Source organism: Gopherus flavomarginatus, chromosome 1 (assembly GCF_025201925.1).
Source record: "Gopherus flavomarginatus isolate rGopFla2 chromosome 1, rGopFla2.mat.asm, whole genome shotgun sequence".
NCBI classification, from domain to species: Eukaryota; Metazoa; Chordata; order Testudines; family Testudinidae; genus Gopherus; species Gopherus flavomarginatus.
This window is the reverse complement of record NC_066617.1, coordinates 249890093-249916107: the sequence shown is the minus strand read 5'-3', so window position 1 is coordinate 249916107 and position 26015 is coordinate 249890093. Positions and strand designations below refer to the sequence as shown.

The following is a 26015-nucleotide window of genomic DNA, read 5'->3' as shown; positions in this document are numbered from 1 at the left end:
AACAGGGACAACAGTTCTCTGGTTTTGAAATATGATTCCATCCTGCACGCTCAGCTCATCTTTAATTTGCAAATATGGTTCTGCTCCTATCGGTACTTGGCTTTTATCTTCTGGGTGGCCACCTGGCTAGGATTGCTCACTTGACGGCCTGTCCTTTTCCATAGCCTTGTTGATTTCCATCCCCCTCACTGCTGAAACCAGGAGATAGAGCTGTGTGTTAATGGATTCAGTGTCCTGATCCCCTTCCCACAGCTCACTCATGCTGGGTATACATGTCCTGCTTAGGGGGTCCACTAACACCAGTGATCATTCTGGATAGTCTGATCTCTGCTTGGTAGCACTGGAGGCTCATCAACCTCTGCTGCAATCCATTGGGAGCACAAAGAAGGTGCTTTGCCGTGGATTGTCTCTAGGGGTTTGTGGGCTGCAGAGCCGCCCCTTGGGTAGGGCGAATCGGGGCGACCACTCCAGGCCCCACACTTTGGGGTGGCCCCTGGGCCAGTGTGACTGGCCGACACAGTCGGTCCTGGAAAATACGAATCCGTCACTTCTGTCACAGGTCCTGCATCTCCCTAGAGATGGCCTGGTGGGCTGATTGAGCTATTACTGGATGGCCATAGGTGTACTGATGGAATTGCTCCACTCCAGGTACCATGGCCAGAAGCTCTCTTTCCTTTTGGGCATATCCCCATTCAATCTCTGACAGGACTGTGCTGGCGTACGCAATTGGCTGCTCCTGCAAAACAGCTACACCCAGTCCTTTCTCAAGAGCATCACGCTGGCATATCAGTAGCTCTCCTGGCTGGTAGTACATCAGAACAGAGGCCTCTTTATCCAGGCTTATGTGCCAAAACACATTCCTCACATCACAAGACTGTAAAGATTCTGGCTTTGGAAAGTTCTGGAAAGATGTCTGTGCAGATGTGTGATTTGCCTGATGACTTCTTTACCACTACCATGCTGTTTACCCAGGCTGTTCTGGCCTCTACAGATGCTATGATACCCCTGCTCTGCAGACTTTTGAGGTTCTTGCTGGGTTACGTAGTGTCACTGGAATTTTCCATAGTGCTAAGCAGACAGGCTCCATTGTGGGGTCTACTTCCAGTCACAGCTTTCCTTCAAGGCAACTGCTGCCTTTGAAAACATCCTCATCAGCTTTTAAAATTGTCCATGTTGTCCATGGAACTCCTCTTTCTGCTTCTCGCACAGCAGCTATAAAATTCTGACGCTACACTCTGATCAGATCCATGGCTTGTAAGTATGGCTATAGTCCTCAAAGAGGGGTTTGTGGTCCTTACCGTCTGCCACCACAAACTTCAGTAGGTACCGTCTGTTATTTTTTGGGTTAGTGACTATGAGGTTCAATTTTCCCACAGGCAGCATTATGCTCTCCATTGTACATTATTAGATTGTGTCTGGTCTTTGTAATGAGTGTTTGAGTCCAATTCATCCTGAGGAATCACAACTGTAGGAGGCCCCGCTATCCAACTGAGATCACACAGGATGTTTCTCTAACATCATTGCATGCACGGAGCTTAGTATTGTCTCTTATTGCTTTCCTGTTGCTTATCAGTCTGAACCTGATAAGTTCTCAGACTCAAGAAAAGAGTCATGAGGTCATCACTGCTGTCTGATGTGCCAATCCCCCCTTGTACACATCTGACTGAGTCTTTCTGAGATCTCCATCTGCACTCACTGCTTAAATGGTTCAACTTGACACATTCCTGGCAATGCTATCATAGGTTGGATTTAGGTTGGACATTAGGAAAAAGTTCCTAACTGTCAGGGTAGTTAAACACTGGAATAAATTGCCTAGGGAGGTTGTGGAATCTCCATCTCTGGAGATATTTAAGAGTAGGTTAGATAAATGTCTATCAGGGATGGTCTAGACAGTATTTGGTCCTGCTATGAGGTCAGGGGACTGGACTCGATGACTTCTCGAGGTCCCTTCCAGTCCTAGAGTCTATGAGTCCATGAGTAGTGTAGGGGCACTTCTCCATTACCTGCTCATGCTGTCTTCCATAGTAAATGCTGTTGTAGGGCCAGGTAACTGCATCTGTATTTCCCCTCAGTTGTCCAGCAACGGCACCCACTCTAGGCTTCCAGTTCCCCTGGTCATTGCCTCTCTCCCTTCTGACCGGGGTATTTGCAGGCTGACTAATTTCCTGCATTCACAGTGCTGTTCCCAGCAAAAGACAGGCTGTCTAAGAGGGCTTCTTTTTGCCTTCTCTTCAGAGACCAATAATAGTGTAATTGCCCACAGTTATAAGTTACCACACAGTTCTTTTTAACCAAACACAATTGATTCTTGGGTGACGCATTACAGAGAAAACATATAAAAACAATGAAAGAACCTACACGCATGCTAATAAGCTTACCAGAAATCAACCCAACACTAACATGGGCACTAGTAGGAGCAGTTCTTCAAAAACCCCACTCAGGGGTCTTCTGTGGTTCCAAGTTTATCACTCCTTTTGCTTAGACAAGAACACAGTTTTATGAGGCCTCAGAAGGCCAAAGTCCTTCCAAACTATCCCTGACGATGGGGGTCTTCTGTGGACCAGAGGTCCAGTCCATTTGCTGGATCAAAAGAAGGCTATGAGCTATCTTAAACTCAGACTGTTAATTCAAAAGTCCTTTCTTTGTCTGTTGGTCCCTAGAGAACACAATTTGGGTCTTTGCACTGTCCTCATGTAACAGGTGATGTAACAAAAGTTCCCCCCTCAGGGCAAAGCATCAAAGGCTGAATTTGTAGATGGGGGTTTGGAATCGCCTTCTGCCCAGGAATCTCACTTCCCATGTATTGTCCCTAAAGATCAGTCCTGTCTGCTACATTGCTCAGCATAGTCTGAAGTTTGCACTACTTCGCAGAGATTGCATTACTCCACTCTTCCTCCTAAAGAAGTTCCATACAGTCCCACAGTGGTACATAAACATATGTAATACAATAGACTGCTAAAATACTTCAAATCTCATTAGATTAATGAGGCTTAAGTTAGTTGATAAGGTTTGTCCAGGAAATTGCTATCTGTCAGAAATGCATCTCACTATGGGGTATGGATCCCTGGCCACCTGCTCTTCTTTGCTGTTGTCTCACTGCATGTCCTCCTTCTCAGGCTTTCAGCCTTTCTCTTGAGGTTTCCACTGTACACCCCACCTCTAAACATTTGTCTAATGTGAGATCATCTTCCTGGAGCAGCTACTCCCACAGGTAGTGATCCCTAGTACCACAGACTGTCCAGTCCTGAATCAGTGGGTCTGTGAAGTCCCAAAATTGCATGCAGCAGCCAGTGTGTTTAAGGTAGTAACATAGGGGTCTATCTCTTCCTTTTCAGATTGGTCTCTATTGAGAATCCTGTGTTGCTACAGAGTTTCGGGTCTGTGAACAGCTTGAACTGCTCCTTCCACTGGATCCATTGCTGGGCTAGGTTTGTGTCTGAAAAATCCAGGGCTCCAAGGGTTTTCACACTGAGTTCCATGGCTCACACTGCCAGCTGCTAAACTGCAGAGAACTTCACAGCTCAGACATTACCACTGTGTTCCATTAGCAAAGAGTGAAGCTGAATGCAGGTGAGTTGAACAAGTGAAAGGTTATTAAACCCCATGCACACTGTGCATTGGTCTGTCTGTGCAGCTGACTTGTTACTACCCCATCTCCCCTTTTCCCTGTTTTTCTGCTGTTCTGTCCTTCCAGGGAACTTGGGCCCTCTGACTCCAGTTCCACTGTTCGTGAGACAGTTTCCATTTAAATTCAGAGTTTATATCCTTGAACTGGAGCAAAGACAGTATTTATTTTTCCAAATGCAGGGATGGAGAAGAGAATGATTGCCTGAAAAAAATTCTCATTTCAAACATAAAATACAAATATAGTGAATGGCATAAGAATGAAAGGTTCGTATGTATATATAGAAAATGAGGAGTCTACCAGATCAACAGAAGCTGTTAGATTTGTGAAAAGCTCATAGTGCTTTTCATTAAACTGAGGAGCAAGATTAAGCATAGAAGGAGGAACATAGCAATGTAGCTTGATAGGAAGTGGTCAGAAAGTAGCCCTTCACACTGTCCACAAAATAAATCTTCTACTTTCATTTTGAAAAGGTTCTCCAATTTAGGTTGTATTTTGCAGAGACTGGTTGAAATCAATTTAGAGGCAGTTGTGTGAATATGGCCTTGCATGCAAAATCTCTTGCTATTTTTCCTGAGCTAATGTTATCAGATTGGCATCCATTCAGGATGTAGAAAGCAGAAAGACCTATGCAGTGTAATCTCATCCACCTCCAACCTGGGCTCAGCAAAAGGAAGTTCACATTCAGTTGTGGGGAGGAGGGAAATTAAATAAAGTAGCAGTAATTCTCATTAAAAATCTCCTGCATGCACCCCTTTAGAGTGAGTCTAGTGAAAACTGCAAAGCAGGAGCCTGTTCAGCTTTGCATTTGGCCCAGGGGTTTAGTGAAATGAGAGAGTGTGGAATGTGTTTACCGGATAATAGTTATTGTTAAGTAAGTGAACTCTGTTGCCTGGGGAGATTTCAGCAGTTGAGATTGCATTGGCAGCGCCAGCACTTCCTGGATAGTGTTTGTGTATGCGGGGGAAGATGCTGGTTTGCAGCTGAAGAGCTAGGGAGTGAATGTGATGAGGAGTGAAGAATGGTGGAGAAGGTGCCCACTCTCCCTGTGGAAACAACTTTTCCTCAGACTGCTGCCGCAGCAGCAGCCATAGCCCACTTCCTTCTCACTGCTACTTGTTGCTAGGATGATTGAGGAGGACTGGTCCTGGTATTGGAAACATGGTTTCTTTTTACAAGTGCATCCACGGTGACTCCAGGTTAGAGCATAATAGCAGTAGGTTCTGCAGAATGATGTGGTCTGGCATGAAGTAAAACAGGACGTGCTGCAAGTAGGGGGACAGTATTGGCATCTTCGATGAGCAGATACTAGAAATCAGCCTTCTTGTACTCTGTCTAGTATTAGATGTCAGACTGGTATAGCTTTCTACAGAGCCACAAAGGGTCGTTTAATAATTATACTATTTAACTCTATGTATCCTCTAATCACCTCCTTTGTTTATAATAAGCAATGTTTGGACTGTTCCTGCATTGTGCAGACATTTACTTCACCTTCGTACTGTAGGAATTCCTGAGTAATCTAGTAAAGTGTGTCCACTTCTCTGCTATGGCATGCACTTTTCCTCTTTATTTTGCAGTTTGCACTTTTCAATAAATTCTTGGCAAAACAACAGCAAGTAGCCCTGGGAGACAACTGTGCAATGCAGGAAGGTATTGCATGTGATTACAGTGAAATGTGAAAAGGTTTTGTTATTGTTAGTTCCTAATGGAGCTTAACAAAATCACTGATTGGCTCACACGTTATGTAGTAGGAAGCAAATAGTCAGTGCAACATGGAAGGGCTCAGAATTGATGAAAATGTGCAGAATATTATGAATAATAGGCTGGTTTCAAACCTGCTGTATGCAGGTGCAATTCCTGTGACTTTATTGGCTAATTTGGTCCACTGAACTTTGTTAATAGCAGCTAAAACTCACTAAGGGCCTGATCCTGTGCAGTACAAAGCATTTCCTGCAAAGTGCCATGCAGTGTAAATTCCCAATGATCTCAACATTTCAGAGGATCAAGCTCTAAACCATCTTAATTAATGCCACTTGCAGTACTGTATATACAATATTGTGCAATTCTGCAGGGTATCCTTTGGTTCCAAGAGAGTTTTATTCTTTTTTTCACCTAGAAAGTATGTGTGTGTATATATACAATATGATATATTCCTGGTTTCAAAGTTAAAGGGAAGAGCAATGTATGCTGTCTTGTGTGTTCTTTAATAAAGCCATTGAGATGCAGTAACAATTTGACTTTCCACTCATTCTGCATAATAATAGGTCTTTAAACAATTGCTTTTGTAAAATAGTTTCAGAAATGTTAAATTCAAGAATAATTGCAGTTGCTCACTGTGGAGTTTAGATGTAATTCTTCTGTAATTAAACCAAGACATGCTACGTTCTTTCTTTACTACTTTAAAGGATAGTTGCAATAAGTTTACCATACTTTCCTGAAACTCAGCTCTGTCATCTTAGCATGCTGATGTATGAAAAGGCTGCACTGTTTGTAGAACAAGTTTCTTAGCTAAAATACTGTTCATGTACATTAGATACTATTTTAATGCCATTTTAAAAGCAAAATATATGGTTCATTTCTTTCAGCGAAGAAGACTGGTGCACACCTGAAAAATGTGTAATTATTTCTCTAACTGTACCATAGCAATATTCTAACTTTCTGGGGTCTTGAAACTTTATACAAAGTAGCCCTGCCCTCATCATTCAGTGTTTGCTCCAAGAAAGGAAAAGAGACGCTATCCTGTTATCATATAAGATAGCCATACAGCTCGTTATGTTTTCTACTATATAAAATAAAAATAGGGTTGCCAATTCTGACCGAAGCTATTCCAGGAGATTTTTTTTCCAACATGACATAATGTCATTATTTGAAAATATCCTATTAAAATCTCCTGGGTTGCTTTCGACAGTCACCTGGAGATGAATGCCAGTTCCGGGAGACTCCAGGCCAATCCTGGAGGCATGGCAACCCTAAATAAAAATGAAAAAACTTTTATTAAATCAGCAACTTTGTAAAAAGAAAATTTTATAATGTGGCGGGTGGAGGGGTTATGTCATGAGTATAGTACATTTTCTGTTTATTTTGCTATGCCTCGTAAACTCTCTCTTTTCCCCCATGGTCTTTTAGGCAGTGGTGTGCTTTCGTTTGCATCTTGTTTGGAGGGGGTAGAAGCTAACTCTGTCCCTTGAACAAGGTATGACCTTTTACAAGACATGTTCTGTTCTAACCATAAAGTATTGAGCTCAATAGCTTTCAGTTACATGGTAGGAAAGAATAATTTCCTTCATTGCAGGAATCACTGGGTGCAATTCTATGGGCTGTGTTGTAGGTCAGACTACACAATCATAGTGGTCCTTTCTGACCTCAGCTGTATGACTCTATATATTCTTTGTTACAGTGTGCTCTTTTTTTCCTCAATTTACTTTTTAATGGGTGGCTCTGGAAGAATGTTTATAAAGAGTTTCTCTCCTTTCCTTTTGAACTCACAGCAAAAAGAATGGTCTTTGTCATGGTTTGAAAATATGAGGGAGAAGTAGCAGATTCCCCTTCCACTCTCTGTGGAAATTTGTTGTGTTTGTAATAGAGAATGGAATGAGCTGCTGACTGCTGCTGTAGCATTAGGTTTTCTGAGGATTCTACACAGAGAGTCTGCACATTCTTTGGAAATAAATAATTACAAATGCACTAGGGATGAGAGTTCAGGTTGTCTGGTGACTGAGGCAAAATATACACAGCCAAATCAAAATAAAAGAATTAAACAAAGAAGCCATGTCCAGCATATCTGACTAAGAACTCTCATAAGAAAATGGAAGAGGCAATGGGTGCATGGTGTTGCTATTTTTCTGTCTTGATCTGTGGTTGCTGAAACACTGGTCATGACAAATATTAAAATGTTAGCACAAGTCCTTGTAAGAGATGCATATGAAGCCAGATGTATTCCACATCCCTCATCTGCTTTTTCGCAGGGCCCTTCTCATATTATTTTTGAGGTCCTTGGGCACTACCACGATATCAGCAGGGATCCTTGCTTGGGTTCCTTGAACAGGAGGCCCAGGTCCCAGACTGGGGGTGGGAAGAAGATGGGGAACTTCTGACTCACTTCACAGGAGCCTAAAAATGGGGCATTTTTCTTAATATTGTGAAGTATAGTGAGGGGTGTGCAAAAGAGTTTTATCACTGGCAGATGTGGGTTAGGGGGGCTTTATCTTTAGTAGGTACAGGAAAGTTTATCAACAGGAGGGCTGAGGCACTGACGTTTGTCATTAGGAAGGGGTTGGTTTGGAATTGCTTGTCACTGGGGAAGTTGAAGAAGGCTTTGGCAGCTAGGAAGGGAAGGTCAGTTTGAAGGCACTTGTCACTAGAAGAAGGTTTCAGCAGGAGGGAATATGGAGTTGGGGTGTGCTTTTCACTAGAGGATATTCACTTGACATACTTCCATTTTTCTGATTTCCCCTCCCCCTCAAGTGACCTTCCAGCCTCCTCCCAATACCCATTGTGATGTCTCCATCATGATCCTCCCTGTTTTCAGAGGTAAACTTGGGGGTTTAGCTTGTTGTTCTGGAAGTGAAAAATAGTTATATGCTTTTTTGAATCTGATGTGCTCCAAATCCCGGCCTCCTGGGATTTGAGTCATGACACCACAGTAAGTCTGGCATGCCAGAAGACCTGGGCCGTGGGACATCACCACTGTCCAGGGGCCCGTGAAGGTTCTGTTGCTTCGCCTGCTGCTGCTAGGGAAGCTCTACTGGCTTCCTGGGCTTGCTCCCTCCCAGGAGTTTCCACTTTTACCTTCCTACCCATCTATGACTGGGGGAAGGGACTGCTCGGGGCTTACTGTTAGGTCTAGGTCTGGAAAAGGCTAGGGAACCCCTCAGTGGTATACTGAAACTCCTGCTCTGGGTGGTACTGCTTCTGCTCTGCTGCAGGTGAAATGTTTTATGGATTGGTGACCTTGCTTCATTCCTAACGTTCCTGCTTTTACCTTCCCTGAGTCATATGACTGAAGGAGGGGACTTTGAGGAGCGTGGCCCATGCATCCCTCATGTCAGGATTAGATCTATGGAGAGGAATAAAGAGACCCTCAGTTAGGTCCTTATCCCCTGGATCTGATGTGGCTTCTGTGGCTGTAGCTACTTGCAGTTAGGGACCCCTGGCTGTTGGGCTTCCTCCATACCCCAAGAGTGCCTGCATTTGCCTACCCTGAGCCCACATTAACACACGGCTGTAATCTAAAGGTACAAGTTTTAGTGTATTTCACAGTATTTTGAGGGTTAAGGGCGAGATCCTCTGCCCACTGAAGTTATTTTTAATAATGCTTTTTTAAAAATTATTTATATTGAAGTTGTTCTCTAGCAGTAAAATGTTATTTTGTCTAATTGTAAAATATCTGAATATATCAACTGTTGGGAAGGGAGGAAAATTAACAGCTCTCACATTGCCACATTATCTCTTGTATTCTCTCTTCCTTCACCTTTTCTCCCCAAGTCTAATTCATACATCTTAGCTCATTTAATCTGTAAAAAGGGGTGTGTGAAAGATGGACCAAGAGAGGAAGAAGCCATCTCTTCTGGGAAAAGTCTGGTACTGAAAAAGTCAAATTGCAATATGTTACAATATTATCATGTGATATTTTAGGCCCATAATCTTTTATAATAAATTGATTAACTGAATAGCTGGAGCATTCCATTGGGGAAAAAGTGCAACATAAAGTGTTTAAAAATGTTCAAGAAATACAGCTGTCAGTGGTGTGATCAATCTTTCCCTAACTAAAACAGGATCTTATAGAGATCAGCTTAGGTAGTGCGTGGTATTCCTGATGGATATGTATGGATTCTGGCTGAGTCTTCGATCCATGGTATGATTTCACTTACTGATAGACTTAACCAAATTCTTGAAGAAACAGGAAACTAGAAAGCTAAGCCGTCCATCTGTGCAGCACAAAACTTAGGATTAGGGCTTAACCGGACAATTAAGATACATAAGCAGCACATAAGCCTCCTTTGGGGAGGCTACGAAGCGTCAAAAGCTCCCTTGAATTGCGGGAGCTACTGGCGCCCAGACCCTGGCCCGGTCCTCCTGATTTCCCGCCCCCACTCAGCCTCTTCCCCAGAGGCTCTGCCCTCTCTCCACTGCCAGAGGCAGCTATATGCTCTGCTGTGGGGCTCCTCACTGTACCCCCCAAAGCCCAGTCCTCAGTGCCCCCCAGGGCTCCTTACTGTCCCCTCCAACCTCCCTGTGGGCTCCTTACCTCCTCCCACCCTCTTGGCTATTTACTGCCCCCCAACCCCACCCCCCGGCCTCCTTACAGCCCCCTGGGCATCTTACTGCCCTAATCCCCTGGGGCTCCTTACTGCTCCCTGTCCAGGGATCATTGCTGCCCCACACCCCCCTCCAAACCTCCCAGGGTTCAGTCCTGTCCTTTCCCCCTGATCACACCCCATGAGGCACTGGGAGGGGAAGCGGAGAGGCCCGTGCTGCAGTCAGGGGAGGCAGGGCAGCTTGGGGATGCGGCTGCCCGGGGAGCTTGGGTTAAGCTGGACTCTGGAGCTGGCCCTCAGAAGGCAGGAGCTCCACCCCACCTGGCCAAGTGCACCGCCACCGACAGCCCAGAGTTGGAGCGGCACGCTGGGAGTAGGTGGGTGGGGCCTCAGAGTTGGGGCAGAGCACAGGTGGGACCACCATTCTGGCATCAGTGGGCCTAAATGTTTTTCAGAATTGAGACCTTAGGACCAGATCTTTAAAACTGCTCTCTAAGTAACTTGTCCAAAGTCCCATAGAGCAGTGGTTTTCAAACTTTTTTCTGGCGACCCAGTTGAAGAAAATTATTGATGCCCATGACACAACGGAGCTGGGGATGAGGGGGTTGGGGTGAGGGGGTGAGGGTTCAGGATTGGGGAAGAGGGCTGAGGTGTGGGAGTGAGGGCTGTGGGGCCAGGGATGAGAGGTTTGGGGTACAGGAGGGAGCTCTGGATTTGGTGGGCTCAGGGCTGGGGCAGGGGGTTGGGGTTGGAGTGCAGGAGGGGGTCAGGGCTCTAGGCTGGGGGTGTAGGCTCTAGAGTGGGGCTGGGGATGCAGGGTTTGGAGTGCAGGAAGGAGCTCTGGGTTCGGGGAGGCTCAGGGCTGGGGCAGAGGATTGGAGCATGGGGTTGAGGAACAGGCTTACCTCAGGCAGCTCCCGGTCAGCAGTGCAGCGGTGGTGCTAAGGCAGGCTTCCTGCCTGTCCTGGCACCGCAGACTGCACTGCGCCTCGGAACTGGCCAGCAGCAGGTCCAGCTCCAAGGCGGAGATGCGCAAGTGGCTCCGTGCAGCTCTTGCCCATAGGCATTGCCTCCCCACCAGCTCTCGTTGGCCAGGAACCAGCCAATGAGATTGTGGAGTCGATGCTTGGGGTGGGGGCAGCGCGTGGAGCCCTGTGTCCCCCCCGCCAAGGAGCTGGACCTGCTGCTGGCTGCTTCCAGGGTGCAGCGCTGTGTCAGAACAGGTAAGGACTAGCCTGCCTTAGATGGGCAGCACCACTGACGGGACTTTTAACGGCCCGGTCGGCGGTGCTGACCAGAGCTGCCGTGACCCCACTGCCTTACATTCCACGACCCAGTACTGTGTCGCAACCCACAGTTTGAAAACCACTGCCACAGAGAGTCAGTGACTGAATGAGAATAGATTCCAGGAGTCCTGACTCTCTGCTAGACTGTACTCACTAGACAAAATTACATGCCACCCAACAGCTAATTCATAGTTTTCATTTTCAATCCATCTGTTTGTTTGTGATTCCTGTTTTGCAGTTCAGCAGGAAAATGCAAATGCTCATTTATCTAAATAAATAGGCAAACAAATCCTTATTTAGTAATGCCAACTGTAAGCCGGTTGTGTTGGGGCTCGTCCCCCTCAGGCGCGGCGGGGAGCCAGGGCGCCTCCTTACGCGCTGCAGTCCGGGTAGGCTTAGCCCTCGGCAGGTGTTGAGCGGGGTACAGGGTCTGTAAACAGGGTAAAGCCCCGGCCCTCTAGCCGGGGTCGGGGCTCTCAAAGTCAATAAGCCCCAGCCCTTGGACAGGGCAGGCAGCAATAGTTCAGGCTCAGGCCTCTAGCGGGGCTGAGCAAACACAGTATCAGCCCAGGCCCTTGGACAGGCCGGGCAGTAATAGTTCAGGCTCAGGCCCCTAGCAGGGGCTGAGCAAACACAGTATCAGCCCGGGCGGGGCACCAAACACAAGTCTAATTAGCTCTGGCCCTTTGGGTCAGGGCAGAGCAGTGGCAAAGTCAACGGGGCCCAGCCCTTGGTTCGGGCAGGGCACCAAACACAAGTCTAATTCGCTCTGGCCCTTTGGGTCAGGGCAGAGCAGTGGCCAAGTCAAAGGGGCCCAGCCCTTGGTCCGGGCGGGGCACCAAACACAAGTCTAATTCGCTCTGGCCCTTTGGGTCAGGGCAGAGCAGTGGCCAAGTCAAAGGGGCCCAGCCCTTGGTCTGGGCGGAGCACCAAACACAAGTCTAATTAGCTCTGGCCCTTTGGGTCAGGGCAGAACAGTGGCAATAGGCGGGAAGAGGGGGAGTCTGCCACCCGGTTACGGGTGGCAGGGGGAACGCAGGCCCTCCCACTCCACTGCCTTCCAGCCTGGGGCCCTAGCAGCGGTCAAGACCCGCTGCGGTCAGTGGGGATCCTGGCCGCAACACACTGACATGGGTTCGGGCTCTTCCGGAGCCAAACCAGGGTCGGCTATCCCCAGGCTACTTCCAACCTCCCCCTCTCTGGGTACCTGGTTCTTGCCGGCATCGTCTGGGGGGTCCCAGACCATGGGCTCCTCCGGGTACCGGTTGTGGGGAAGCTCAGGCCACTCCTCGGGGTATCGGGCACACAGCAGGTCAGGCCGACGTTCCTCCGGGTACCGGGTCTGAGGCAAGTCCAGCCAGCGCTCCTCTGGGTAGTGGGCGCGGGGCAGGTCCGGCCAGCGCTCCTCTGGGTAGTGGGCGCGGGGCAGGTCCGGGCAGTGTTCCTCTGGGTAGTGGGTGCGGGGCAGGTCCGGGCAGCACTCCTCGGGGTAGTGGGCGCGGGGCAGGTCCGGTCCGGCCCGGCAGGACCCCGGGCACCAGCATCTGTCCTCTCCAGCAGCCTGCACCCAACTGAGTGCTGGGGCCGGGCTTTTATACTTCCTGTCCCGCCCCTTGACTGCTGGGGGGCGGGGACAGGCCGTGCTGACTCCACCCACTGAGGCGCCTGTTCTGGCTCGTCCCCCTCAGGCGCGGCAGGGAGCTAGGGCGCCTCCTTACACAACCTAAAACTCCTTCCCCAGTACGAGTGAGACTGAATGGCACAAATTTCTTTGTGACATGTAATCATCAAGAAACGGATACACCTTCTTGTCCTAGTCACATAGTATGTGTTCATAACATAATTTTAATGGGAAACTACTGACCTTCTGCTCCACTGAGCATTGTGTTTGTTCATACAGATGAATGTAGATGGTTGTGATAGGTCTGTAACAGCTAAATCAAATGCCGGTGCTGAATCCAAACTGCAAATGATTATCATCTGAACATTCCCACGCCTTGGTGATTTGAAATCCAAATCAAAGCCTTGCTAAATTTTAGGGTGTTGGCATGCAGTGTTCAGATTTGGTTCATTAGTGTGCAGGCATCATAGGGACCCCTATAGTTTAAAATAGTGAGATTTACTTTTAAAGCAGGGGTTAATACTTTGATGAGTGTAAATGATATTGTGTATCTGCCCCAGATTTGCAATGCTCCCTTTTTAGTACAGAATGATTTTTCTGAAAATTAACAAGTAGTACTATTAATTTCCTTATGAGTTTTTATAAACGTTCAAAGTGACTCTTTCTGACATTTTTTGGTGAGTCTAATTTTTTTTTCTGATCACTCTAGGAGATAAATTCCTAACGTTTGAGCTTTGATAATTAGCTCACTTGTAGATTGGAAAATGCTACTTTAAATATGCCAATCTGAAACTTTTAAACATCTTCGTCATAAACATCTCTATGTATGAGAGTATTTGTTACCAAACTGGTTTATCATCCAAAATTTTAGTAACAAAATGACTTCCAAATATTCAGATAATGAGTGGTCTATACTCTATAGCAGTGTTTCCTAAACAGAGGTCGCTGCTTGTTCAGGGAAATCCCCTGGTGGGCTGGGCCGGTTTGTTTACCTGCCCCGTCCGCAAGTCCGGCCGATCGCGGCTCCCACTGGCTGCGGTTCGCTGCTGCAGGCCAGTGGGGGCTGCTGGAAGTAGTGTGCGCCAAGGGACTTACTGGCCGCTGCTTCCAGCAGCCCCCATTGGCCTGCAGCAGCGAACTATGGCCAGTGGGAGCCGCGATCGGCCGGACTTGCGGACGGGGCAGGTAAACAAACCGGCCCAGCCCACCAAGGGCTTTCCCTACACAAGCAGCGTCCCAAGTTTGGGAAACACTGCTGTATAGGATGTTTAGGCTCTATAATGTGCCTGATCTTCAGCTCGTGTAAATCAAAGTGAATGGAGCTATGTCAGTTTGCACCAGCTGAGGATCTGAGCCTTAGTATCTGTATTTTATACAGGGACTGCAGGATCCAAAGATCTCACACTGTCTATTGATACTACCGAGTGTAAATAGGGTCTGGAGTTAGGCTATGGAGGCACTGATTTGGGTCTATGCCTGTCCTTAGCGTTATAATACACAAGGTGAGGCTGAGGTTTTTCTGGCACCTCAGAGCTGGAGAGCTATAACATGAATAATTGATTAGATACCATACACATTAATCTGTCACAAGCCATTGGGTATTTTCGTGTGTGTGTATATGTATGTTTGTGTGGGTGGTGCCAGTGATTGAACCATACTATGTATATATGTATGGTTCAATATATATAGGCTAGTCTCTGCTGTATGGTTTAGTCACTGGCACCACCCGCACATACACTCAAGCCAAAACCCAGAAACCTAATAAATGCCACCCAAGGTCAACAGCTGGTGATGTCAGCAGGGCTCTGCAGGTACTGAAGGTGGCACCCTGTGCTGCTGCCTTTCCTAGACCACTCCCTGGAAGGAGGCCCCGGTATCCAACATGCTTAACATCAGTTAAAATGTTGTCTGCCTCCTAGGGAGAGCTGGGCCTTGCATAGGCTGCACCTGGGAGTGGGAAAGCTCCTGTCTCAGTTGGTTCATTGGGAGTAGACAGGGTGTGGGAATCCTCTGTGGGACTGGGCATCAGGAGGAACTTCTCTGGCTGATTCCTCCTGTCTCCAGCTGCTCCATCACTGCTGCTGACTGCCTGCTGAGGAGATTTGGGGAGGTTCCGGTCCCATGTGCTCAGGGTTGGCCATGCTGCTTCCTCATAGTTCTGTCTCTCTTCCTCTTCCTCCACCCCTGCCCCATGTGAAGGGGCAGATAGGCTCTTTGGACAAGACCCCTGGCCTTGCTGCTTCACTGCATTCCTTAATCAGACAAGTTACTGCACTTGCTGACTAACCTGAGGCACTCCCTTCCCTCATTTGCATGTGTTGAGCCCACTGTCTCCTCACAGTTTACCTTTATTGATTATTAATTATGCTAAATAATGACAATTTAAAAAAAATCTGAGATTATTCTCGAAGGTTTTATTTTCAATGAATTTTGCTGTCCTGGTTGATGTAGAATGTAGATCCTGAATATGGCAGGCGAAACATTCATGTTATTCTGTGACGGCGCATGACGTCAGACGCATGGCTACCCCTCTGATATTTTCTGAAGAAATGGTTCACACACTATGGAAAGTTTGGGACCTCGTTTTCTGTCAACTGAGGCCAGTGACAGAACTCTCATAGAATGAAATGAGAGCAGGATTGGAGGTTGTCTTATGAAATTGCAACATCCTATGGAATTCATTCCAATATTACCTAAAGCACTTTGCCCTATGACTTATTTTTATCGTTCTGGGTGTATATACTTAGGTGTGTCAGTTTAAAATCGTCATTTGATTATTGTAAACTAACTTTTCTTTGAAATTAATAAACACCCTTTTTTCCCCCTTATATTAGTGACTATCACATGAGTTCCACAAGGATAATGGATACTAAATTACGAGAGGCTGAAGGATGTGGTGAGGACAATTCAGGTAGAGTGCTTTCTTTCCATGTGTATATGAAAAGTATTCATTTACTGTTAAGAATTCTTGAGTTTCAGTCAGGGGCGGCTCTAGGTATTTTGCCACCCCAAGCATGGCAGGCAGGCTGCCTTCGGCGGCTTGCCTGCGAGAGGTCCCCGGTCCCTCGGATTCGGCAGCACACCTGCAGGAGGTCCACTGAAGCTGCGGGACCAGCGGACCCTCCGCAAGCATGCCGCCGAAGGCAACCTGCCTGCCGGCCTTGCGGCTACCGGCAGAGCGCCCCCTGTGGCTTGCCGCCCCAGGCACACACTTGATGTTCTGGTGCCTGGCGCCACCCCTGGTTTTAGGACCATTTGGGCTTCTCACAGAAGTGATTCTATTTATTTAGGGAATGCGCTCACGCGCACTCTCTGATATATAATTTTGGGACATTTTTAGATGCTTAAATTAAAACACTTTCTTAGAGTGAAATTCAGATGTTGTGTAAGTGGCATAATTCTTTTCACTTCAGTGGACTTGCAGCATGTCTGATATTTGGCCCTTTATCTCTGGTAACTTTGTTATAATCTCTGCTGTTCAAAATGTGTGCCCATTCTATATTAGTTTGCATGATGTCCCTGCAAGACACCACCGCGAATGTTTGGGTTTTTGTTGTTGTTGGATTGCTTTGGGTAAAACACTAATTTTTATCACGAAAAAATTGTATTTATCCCTATTTAAGCTCCTGCCCCTCTGAGCAGCACAGCAGCACATTTCAAGATTTATTGCTTGATTCCTATTTTAATATTCTGAGAACCAATGAGTTACATAATTACCATTTAAAATATTTTGGATTTGTTATAAAACTAATATTATTAAAAGCATTAGCCTGCTGACACTGCATTTTCCACCTAAATGTGACATTTTTGCATTTAAATTAGTTTTGCCATTTGGAAACAAGACTGTCCAGCTCTTAACTGTTTAGTTTGCTAAATTACAACACTGAGTTTCCAAACTGTAATTTCATCTCTGCATCCCAGTCAGTTAACACAGTGGTTTTTCTTCATGGTCTAATTCTATTAAATCTTATCTGAAAAGGCAGGTAGAAACAGTATTAGAAAAGATCCTATTTACTGTATTATAGGTTATTTCTAATGTGCCATAGGCATCACAACGCATTCTGCCAGCTAATAATAATAATTAATAATAATACCTTGCAATCAATTTAGACTTGAGAGACCTCTTAATACAAAAACAAAACAAACAAACAAAAACCCCACAGGGGGCCAGGTTGCTTCTTCCAATAAAAACTTCTTATGAAGAAATCCAATGGAATTTCATAGAAAATTATGACTTTTTTCTTAGAATTTTAAAACTGTCATATGGACTCTCTTTAATATTTCCTTATTTAGGAAAGAAAAAGTCAAAGTTCAAATCTTTCAAAAAGTTCTTTGGGAAAAGGAAAAGGAAAGAAACCTTACCATCTTCAGGAAGCATCACTCTGAAACCATGCCAGTCAGCTAGTGATGTCACAGTCCCAGAGTCTATGCACATTGACTGTGATTCTGAAGATGAACTTGAGTAAGTCTTACTTTTATTCACAAACAAGGAATTGCTTTTCCAAAAGACAGAATGATGTTTATGGATTAAATATCCAAGTGCTTACCTCCAATTGTTACTCAAAAAGCCATATTCTCAGGCATCTCACTTTCTTTAGGAAAACACTGATTGTAGTGGGGAAATTGCAAGTAAATGTGATCAAGGTACAACAGTTACTAATATCTCATCTGAGGAGAACTAAACTTAATTATAAAGTTTTCAAAAGTGCCTAAGTCCCATTTTCAAAACTGACTCTTAGGAATTTAGGTACTTCAATCTCATTGAAAGTCAATGGAATTTCAGCTCCTATGGAACAGATTTGCAAAGGTATTTGTGTTCTTCAGTATAGAGATAGTCACCTAGTGGAATTTTCAAAAGTGTCTAAACAGGTTAGGCATCTAAATGCCATTGAAACTAATGAGAGCTAGGTGCCTAATATGCCTGAGCACTTCTGAAAATCTCACTGGAGCTCCTTTCTGCATCTTTAGGAATGTAAATGTTGTTGAAAATCTGACCCAAAGTCCGTTTTGAAAATGAGACATAGACTCCTAAATCACTTAGGCCCTTCTGAAAAGTTTTCCCTAATTTTTAATCTGCAGCATTTAAACCATATGAGGCATATGGTATAAAATTAAAACATTTGATTTAATAGACAGACAGAGGGAAAGGCCCATTATTCATTGCAATGCACTGCCTTGAGTAGGGTTGGCTGCTCAGAAAGTAAGTTTTTGTTCTAATGGACAGTATTTCCTCATGAACAAGATTCTGGTTATTCCAGAGATTACATAGCAGAGGAAAAGAGATGCTGTTTTTGCAAGTGTGGATAGGTGCTGAAGATCAAACCTTCCAAAACGTACTGTCCATTAAGGTGACATTAGACAGTATTGCCACTAGGCAGCGCCACACAACCAAATAATCTTTTAATAAAATAATTCTTGTTTCGTAGTATTGGCAGTAGTAACATTACTCCTGCTTGGTCTTTAATGTGAAGGCCTGGGTGTTACCCCAAAGCATCTAAACTGGCAGCAGTAGGTACAACAGAGTTGTTGCATTCTTGCTCAACAAGAATCCTTAAGAACAGTAATGGTCAGACCTTCCTTACCTGCTCTGTAACTCAGCCTTATCATGTTGCAATGTGTGTATAGCTCTCTGACCTCATTCACAAGCCCTGTTTTTGTTACATTGTTGTTTTTTATTCTTTTTTGTATAAAAACAAAGGCAATAAAATACTCTGAAAGAAAGGAAAATGAATTCTCTCTCACACAATTTTTTGGGACATTTGTAAACCTCCAGTTCCCATCTAGAAGGTTTACATGTCCAGAGCGAAGATGGAGCAATTAGAAAATAAGGATAACATGTGCTCATACAACCAGGGCCGGCTTTAGGAAGTGTGGGGCCCAATTCAAACATTTTCGGCGGGGCCCTGGCAGGGATGACTTAAAAAAAAAAGTGGAAAAAAAAGCTTTTCATTTCTTTCATGTATTATTTACTTTCCATAACTATATGAATAATAAAATTATATATTATATACATTGCATCATATATGCTGTTGATTGGCTATTAATGACCGCCATTTCACATGTGTGGGTCCCAGCTGCTCCCTGCCCCCCTCTTTGAAGCAGGTGTGCAGGGTTACTGCCCTGGAAACTGCAGGGCAGCAGTGGACATGAGGCTGACTGGAGGTCGGGTCTGGCTGCAGGCAGGGCAAGGAGTGTGGGGCTGGTTGGAGACAGGGGCTGTGGGGTAGGCTGGCTTCAGGCAGGGCCGCAGGGGGGTGCAACAGGGGTTTGCAGGTCTGGAGACAGCGAAGTGTGGAACTGGCTGGCTTCAGGCAGTGAGGTGCAGCAGGGGTTGACTGGAGACAGGGCAGAGGGTGCGGGCTGGGTAGAGTGTGCAGGGCTGGTGTGGGCAGCAGTGTGTGTGGGGCTGGCTGGCTTTGGGCAGGGCTGCAGGGGTGTGTGGCAGGGGTTGGCTGGAGACAGGACAGGGGGGTTGGCAGGGGCTGGCTGTGGGCAGGGGGTGCAGAGCTGGCTGCAGGCAGAGGGGGCCGGACTGGTGTGGGCAGGTCAGGGGGTGCAGTAGAGGCAGCTGGAACCCCAGCCCTTTAAATAGCCCCCAAACCCCCTTCTACCCCGCCCCGGACCTTTTAAATAGCTGCGGGAGCGCTGGGGAATGTATGGGAGAGGCGGGGCTCCGGCAGCTATTTAAAGGACCGGAGTGGCAAAGGCAGCTGGAGCCCCGGGCCCTTTAAATAACCCCCAGAGCCCCTCACTGCCTCATGGCTCTGGGGGCTATTTAAAGGGCCCAGAGCTCCAGCCGGGGTCACGGGGCTTGCCACGCTCTGGCCGGAGCTTCAGCCGGGGTTGCGGGGCTTGCTGCGCTCCAGCCGGAGCCGCCAGGCTTGCCGCACTCCGGCTGGAGCGTGGCAAGCCCCGCGGCCTCGCTCTCCCAGCTGGAGAGCGGCAAAGCCCCACCACCATGCTCTCCCAGCTGGAGCACCGGCCAGAGCGCGGCAAAGCCACGCCGCCCTGCTCTCCCGGCTGGAGCCCCGGCCAGAGAGCGGCAAAGCCCCGCCACCGTGCTCTCCCAGCTGGAGCCCCGGCCAGAGCGCGGCAAGCCCCGCCGCCCCGTCTGGAGCTCTAGCTGGGAGAGCGGGGCCGCGCCACGCTCCCGCCGGCTCTTCGCTCAAAGGAGCGGGACCATGGAAGACCCCGGAGCAGACCACACCCGGGGACCAGGGTAAGTTAAAAAAAAAATTAAAACGGTGCCTAAGGCACAGGGCCCTCTTAGGCGCGGGGCCCAATTCCCCGGAATCGGTCGAATCGGCCTAAAGCCGGCCCTGCATACAACATTGCTTCTCTAGTTGTTGTTTTAGTCTTGTAAAATATAGGTGCATAAAGGAGCTGTAATGCCCCTAACTGGCACTTACTTAGCAAATTGCTATAGATTTCTCTCTGACCTTGGCTGCATTACAGGGATCACATTTTCACTTAGACAAACTGTTCTTGTTGTGTCTTTAATGTATTGGGCACATGCAGTAGGTTTTCCTTCCTTCTGCAGCTCGGATACAGATAATCTCTTTCCACCTGTTGTTTTATCTAATATATTTATAGCTACTACTGCAAGGAAAATTTCACTCTTCGTTCATATTTGTGTTCCCTTATGTCCCTCTGGCTGTATCTTAGTTTCGGGGCTACACAATTTTGTTCTGGTTTTTTTTATTTACTGGTAGTAGTGTTTTTTTTATAATCGCCAAGATTCCAATGCCATAGAGAAACTAATAGCTGTGAGAGTCCCAAAATGTCACATTAAGATTTGCTATATTCTTTTGTTTGCTTTATTTAAAAAGAAAGAGGGGGAAAGAAGCAAATCAGCATGCGCACATTTCAGATCTCTAGGCACTGTGGTAGTACAAATGAATAATAACACCATCAGTTAAACAGAGGCAGGTACACAAATGCCAGTATTTTGGATATTATTGGCAGGGTTACCAGTCAGCCAGTCAGGGGCAGCTCCAGGCCCCAGCACGCCAAGCACGTGCTTGGGGCAGCATGCCACGGGGGGGTGCTCTGCCAGTCGCCCAGAGGGCGGCAGGCAGGCAGCCTTTGGCGGTATGCCTACAGAGGGTCCGCTGGTCCCGCGGCTTCGGTAGAGCTGCGGGACCAGCGGACCCTCCGCAGGCACGCCTGCGGGAGGTCTCCCGGAGCTGCGGGACCGGTGATTGGCAGAGCGCCCCCCGCGGCATGCCGCCGTGCTCGGGCGGCAAAATGTCTAGAGCCGCCCCTGCAGCCAGTTCTATTGCCCTGCCATGCAATGAAACTTACCAGGACAGAGCCTTTACCTGTGAGACCCATGGAACTGCCCTGCGGTTCTCTGGAAGAAACAAGGCATTTGATTCACCCTTTGCAACTTTTGTAGAAGCAATTACTTGCTATTGCCCTCAAAAATCTGAAGTAAAATGCGACTATTAAGGGTCCCTACATTAAGAGAAAAGAATTCTCTCATCTCCTCTACAAGCCCACAAGCAGTGTCCATGAAAACTGTAGTTCACAAGTTCCACTGAGACTAGCAGCATTGCATTCATAGGTTCCAGTGTTGCAATTGGTTCTGCACAGGTGAGTCTATCCTAGCAGATCCTAGGGGATCCATGGGAGTCTAGAAACATGTCCTATATAGCCAGTGTGGCAGCCCTCCCCTCCCCAACTCTACTGGAGTTGTGTCACCAGGATTCCCCTCTTTTCTCTCCTGCCCCCCATGCCATGGCTTTCCCCAGAAGGAAACAGATCAGTGAAGATGTTAGTACAGGCTGGAGGAGGGGCAATCTGTACATGGAGAACCTTATCAGGACTCAGGAGTGCAAAAGGGAATAAGCAGTGCACACAGATATGTGTGAAAATTATTGCCTTATAGTTTTAATAGAGAAGAAACTAGGAGGGTTCTGTAGAGGCTATTCTAAAAACACTTAAAATGTAATAGAGGACAATATCTTTCCATAGTGTTTTTTTTCCTTTTGTTCGGAATCCTATATAATTCTATAGAAGGGATATAATTCTTTATAAAATGTAGGATTCTTAAAGAAAAACCCACTATAGACATTATAATTATCTATTACATTCTATAGGGTTTCACGTCCAGGATTTTAGTAGTCTGTTTTATCAGCATTACGGATGTCACTGCTTTTAAGTTGTTTTCTTTTTAAGCTACTACACAGGTTTATCTGAATGTTGTGATCATTGTTTTCAATCAGAAATTTAGAATGTCAGGCATAACGAATGATATGCAACATTCATCTGATATCTCCATTTACAAGATCCTTTTTAGTCAATCTAAGAATTAAGTATCTAGTAAAAGGACTAAAAAATCAAGCGTATATATGTTCACTAGCTTATTATATTATCCTAGGACCCACACGGGTATTATGGGAAGCAGAGCGTTATCACATGACAGCATTTTCATTCCTGAGCCTGTGCAAGAGCCTTCGAGGCCCGTACGAGTGTTTTCTCAGGAAAACGTTTCTGATCGGATTAGAGCGTTGCAGGTAACACAAGACTTTCTTTTAAAATATTAGAAATTGAGGTTTTTTTCAAACTTTACTTTTTAGAATTGTCTGTAACTGAACGTTTGGTTTCTGCCAAATAACAATAATTACATTAGGGCAGTGGTTCTCAAACTGTGGGTCAAGGTCACCCGGGCTGGCTTAGACTTGCTGGGGTCCAGGGCTGAAGTCCGAGCCCCACTGCCCATGGCCGAAGCCAAAGCCCGAAGGCTTCAGCCCTGGGCAGCAGGTCTCAGGTTACAGGCCCCCTGACTAGGGGCCGAAGCCCTTGAGCTTCAGCTTTGGCCCCCCAGCCCAGAGCGGTGGGGCTCGGACTTTGTCCTCCACCCCCGCGGGGCAGTGGGGCTTGGGTGAGCTCACGGTTCGGTCCCCCTTCCTGGGGTCGTGAAGTAATTTTTGTTGTCAGAAGGGGGTCGCGGTGCAGTGAACTTTGAGAAACCCTGCGTTAGTGCATAATTTGTTAATCCAACAACATTACTATGTCTTGATTCAATCTAAATTAGAGTGATACGGTATATGAGCTGTTTGGTACCCAGGGAGAACCTGAAATGGAGGTGCTCTATGCTCTGGCTCATTAAGTTGTCTCTTGTTGTGTAGAGTTAAAATCAAAATAAATCAATGCAGTGGACAGAGTCAGATAATGTGGAAAAAAACATTCAAAATGTATTTCCATGTCATATTGCAGTTAAAACTTCAACATAGCATGAAACTGGGGCCTCCTCCTCCATTTGGCATTCATGCAAAGCGGATAGATGATGCTGGGACTAGTTCTGAAGATGATGGGTTACCCAGGAGTCCTCCAGAAATATCTTTGCTACATGAAATTCTAAGTTCTAGCACAGCAGCAAGTGTGAGTAGATTGTGATATTGACAATGTCAACACTTACTGGACCAGACTTTTCTATTTGAGCATCCTTTTTGTGTGAAAGGGCAGGATAAATACTTAGTTTGCTGTCCTTCATCAAGTCTGATCTCTCTTCATCAGAACTGGTTGGACTTCTTCAAACATCTATGCATAAAACCATATTGGTGATAGATTGTCAGCTGCAGTAACTCCTGGAGGAATATTTGTGTCCCTCTTCGATTTTGATTGTGGTTATGTACCAGTTATGTGTATTGGGTTATTGTAGCCAGCCACTGTAGCAATCCAGAGAAAGAGAGATTACCAAACAGCTGGAAAATAAAAAATAGCTGAAAAATCAGTAGTCTCTTCGGAATCAGTCAATAAAAGCAGAGCTCTCTCACTCTTAACACTGTGTACTCCAGCCTGGGAAAAAGAAACTTTCAAGAATTTGTAATTATTTTTAAAATGTAATTTTGCTATGCAGTATTTAATGAAGCCTTCATTCTTTTCCTGCGTCTCTTATGTCTTATGTTTGCAAGGTCCTCTCTAATTCTTAGAACTTGGTAGCAGCACTAGACTGTAGCTTAGTGTGTGTGTGTTTGTGTGTGTACACTATGTGTAGATGTTTTCTGTTAGTAACCATCTCATTTGTCTTCTTTTACTGAATCTCTTCCTCATTCCATCCCACAGTTCTCTGACTCTCACAAGCACCCTAGCTCTTTGAGTTTAGCTGGAACAGGCAGTGAAGAAGAAGAACAGGTAACTTCCACCAAATATATTAAGAAGCAAGCAACATATATATTAGTCTTTTAAGGAAATTTAAGGCATGAATATGTTACTTTGTGGTCTGTTTGCTGCAAGAACAACCTTTTGTATATGTTATAGCTGTTTGCTTTTTTTAATGCTTGTCCTGCTAACATAAAAGTTACAATTCTTTATCAACAGAATTCTCTAATGCCAAATAATTCTTGATGATAATGATAAAAAGTCAAAAAGAGAACAGACAAGTGCATTTGAACACCTAAAATTCAGGAATTCTGCAGAGGATTTAACAAAATTCCCGACTGCCCTAATCTACGGAGTTAGTTCATGGTCAGGATTTATTAGTGACTCATGGGCATGAATTAGACAGTGGCTTTCCCCTTTTTATGCTTAAAGATCTTGTATGTTGTGAAGACTATTTGTTTTGAAAGAATTCCGCATGCTGTAATCCTAAGGGATAATGGTGGTGGTGGTGGTGATGATAATTAATAATTAAAGACCCCTTCTGGTATATCACCCATCTCATAATCTCAAAGCACTTTACAAACATAAATGAATTAGCTGCCAAACACATAGAAAACTTAGCCTGTGAGACTGGTATCATTATCCTCATTTTACAGATGAGGAAACTGAGGCAAAGAGAGCTATGTGAGGTGCCCAAACAGAGGAAGTCTGTTGCACAACCACGAATAAAACCCAGATCATCTGAGTCCCAGTTCCCTGCTTTGACTACAAACCACCCCATCCTCTTACATTGGTGTAGTAACACTTGGCCTGGTAATAGTGATTAGCCTTGCTACTTGGGAGACCTGGGTTCAGTCTTTAGTTGGTATCTCTCTACCTGACATAGCATGAGCTGGGAATTCTTCTGTGACGACATCTGCAGTCCTTGAGGAGAAGTGAATAGATACCTTTCTTCAATCATCAGTAAATCATTCTGGTTGATTGAAAAGTAGTTTTTGACAGGTTCTGAAGAGTCTCAATTAGTCCTCCTCAGCTGCATTATGGTAGATGCAATGCGGGGGGTAAAGTAAGGAGCATTTTTGAGATTGGGGGAGGGAATTGCAAAGGAAAAATAAAAAACCTGGCCAGTTCTAAATTGGCAGTTATGTGATAATCATGCAAAATATACTTTTAAATCCCATTGAGATGACACAGACTGCTGGCAGCTTTTCCTCTTCACTAAATATTCCACATAAAGCTATTTGAAATGCTCCTTTTTACTGAGAAAAGTGAAATTTTAATCCATTTTAGAAAAAAAGGAAATAACACTTTTTTTTTTTTGAAAACAGGTGTAAATTCTTTGTAAATGTGTTTTTGCCAATTCAGGATATATCCAGAAAGCGGCACGGTGCAAATGCATTCCTGCCAGTGCAGGCTTTAGCTACAGCTTCTAAGAGATTGGGCTCCTTTAGGAGACGGGAGGGAACACATCGCCCAGGTGACAGTGCAAGACCTCCCTCCTGGGCTATGGGAGGGCACATGCTGGGCAGCACGACCTGCTACATCTTGGAAAAGATGTAGCCAGAGTCGTCCTCTCCCCATCCGCAACAGCACAGCTTTGTTGGTTTGAAGGAGGAAGATGGTGTCGTGGCCTTACCTCCACTGGATACTCCCCCTCTGGGGCTGGCTCCCCTGCAATGGCCACGTACCCTGTTTTCACTGGTGCGGCTAGCTGAATGATGGTTGTCCCCTACCAGGGTGCACTGCTTTGGAAGGGCTTTCTCAGTCTTCTCCCCCTCTTGTACACACGCACAAGGCCAGCCATAACCTGACGTACAATCTCTGCAGCAAATATACATCTGAAACTCAATTCGAATGCTGTATTTTAAGTGAAGCAACAGAAACTGTGTTCTTTAGTTTTCTAATCTAATGATCAGTGTTAGTATTACCTAAAGTCTGGTCTCCAAGTGATGGAGGAGAAAGGGGTGGGGAGGGTGGGCATCGGGCATTCATGTCAGTCCTTCAGGCAAGCAAGTGCTGTGCCTTTGTCAAGGAGCTGAAATGTCAATGTATTCACCATAAGGTACTAATGTGTAATGTACCCATGTATCATTGTTACACATTAGTCATGTTTGAACAGC

The 26015-nt window shown here is 45.9% G+C and overlaps 1 protein-coding gene across 5 annotated transcripts in view; it reads left to right on the top strand.

The window, feature by feature from the left end:
* CRACDL (CRACD like) overlaps positions 1 to 26015 on the top strand; it is a 103869-nt gene that overhangs the window by 40376 nt on the left and 37478 nt on the right. For 2 of the 5 annotated variants that reach the window (XM_050931635.1, XM_050931624.1), the window contains exons 2-8: positions 3336 to 3570; positions 6752 to 6818; positions 15624 to 15700; positions 17083 to 17251; positions 22172 to 22307; positions 23011 to 23175; positions 23860 to 23928. In XM_050931635.1, the coding sequence (XP_050787592.1) occupies positions 15634 to 15700; positions 17083 to 17251; positions 22172 to 22307; positions 23011 to 23175; positions 23860 to 23928 (606 nt within the window). In that variant the 5' untranslated portion in view covers positions 3336 to 3570; positions 6752 to 6818; positions 15624 to 15633. The other 3 variants (XM_050931656.1, XM_050931645.1, XM_050931664.1) reach the window with 3 other exon arrangements.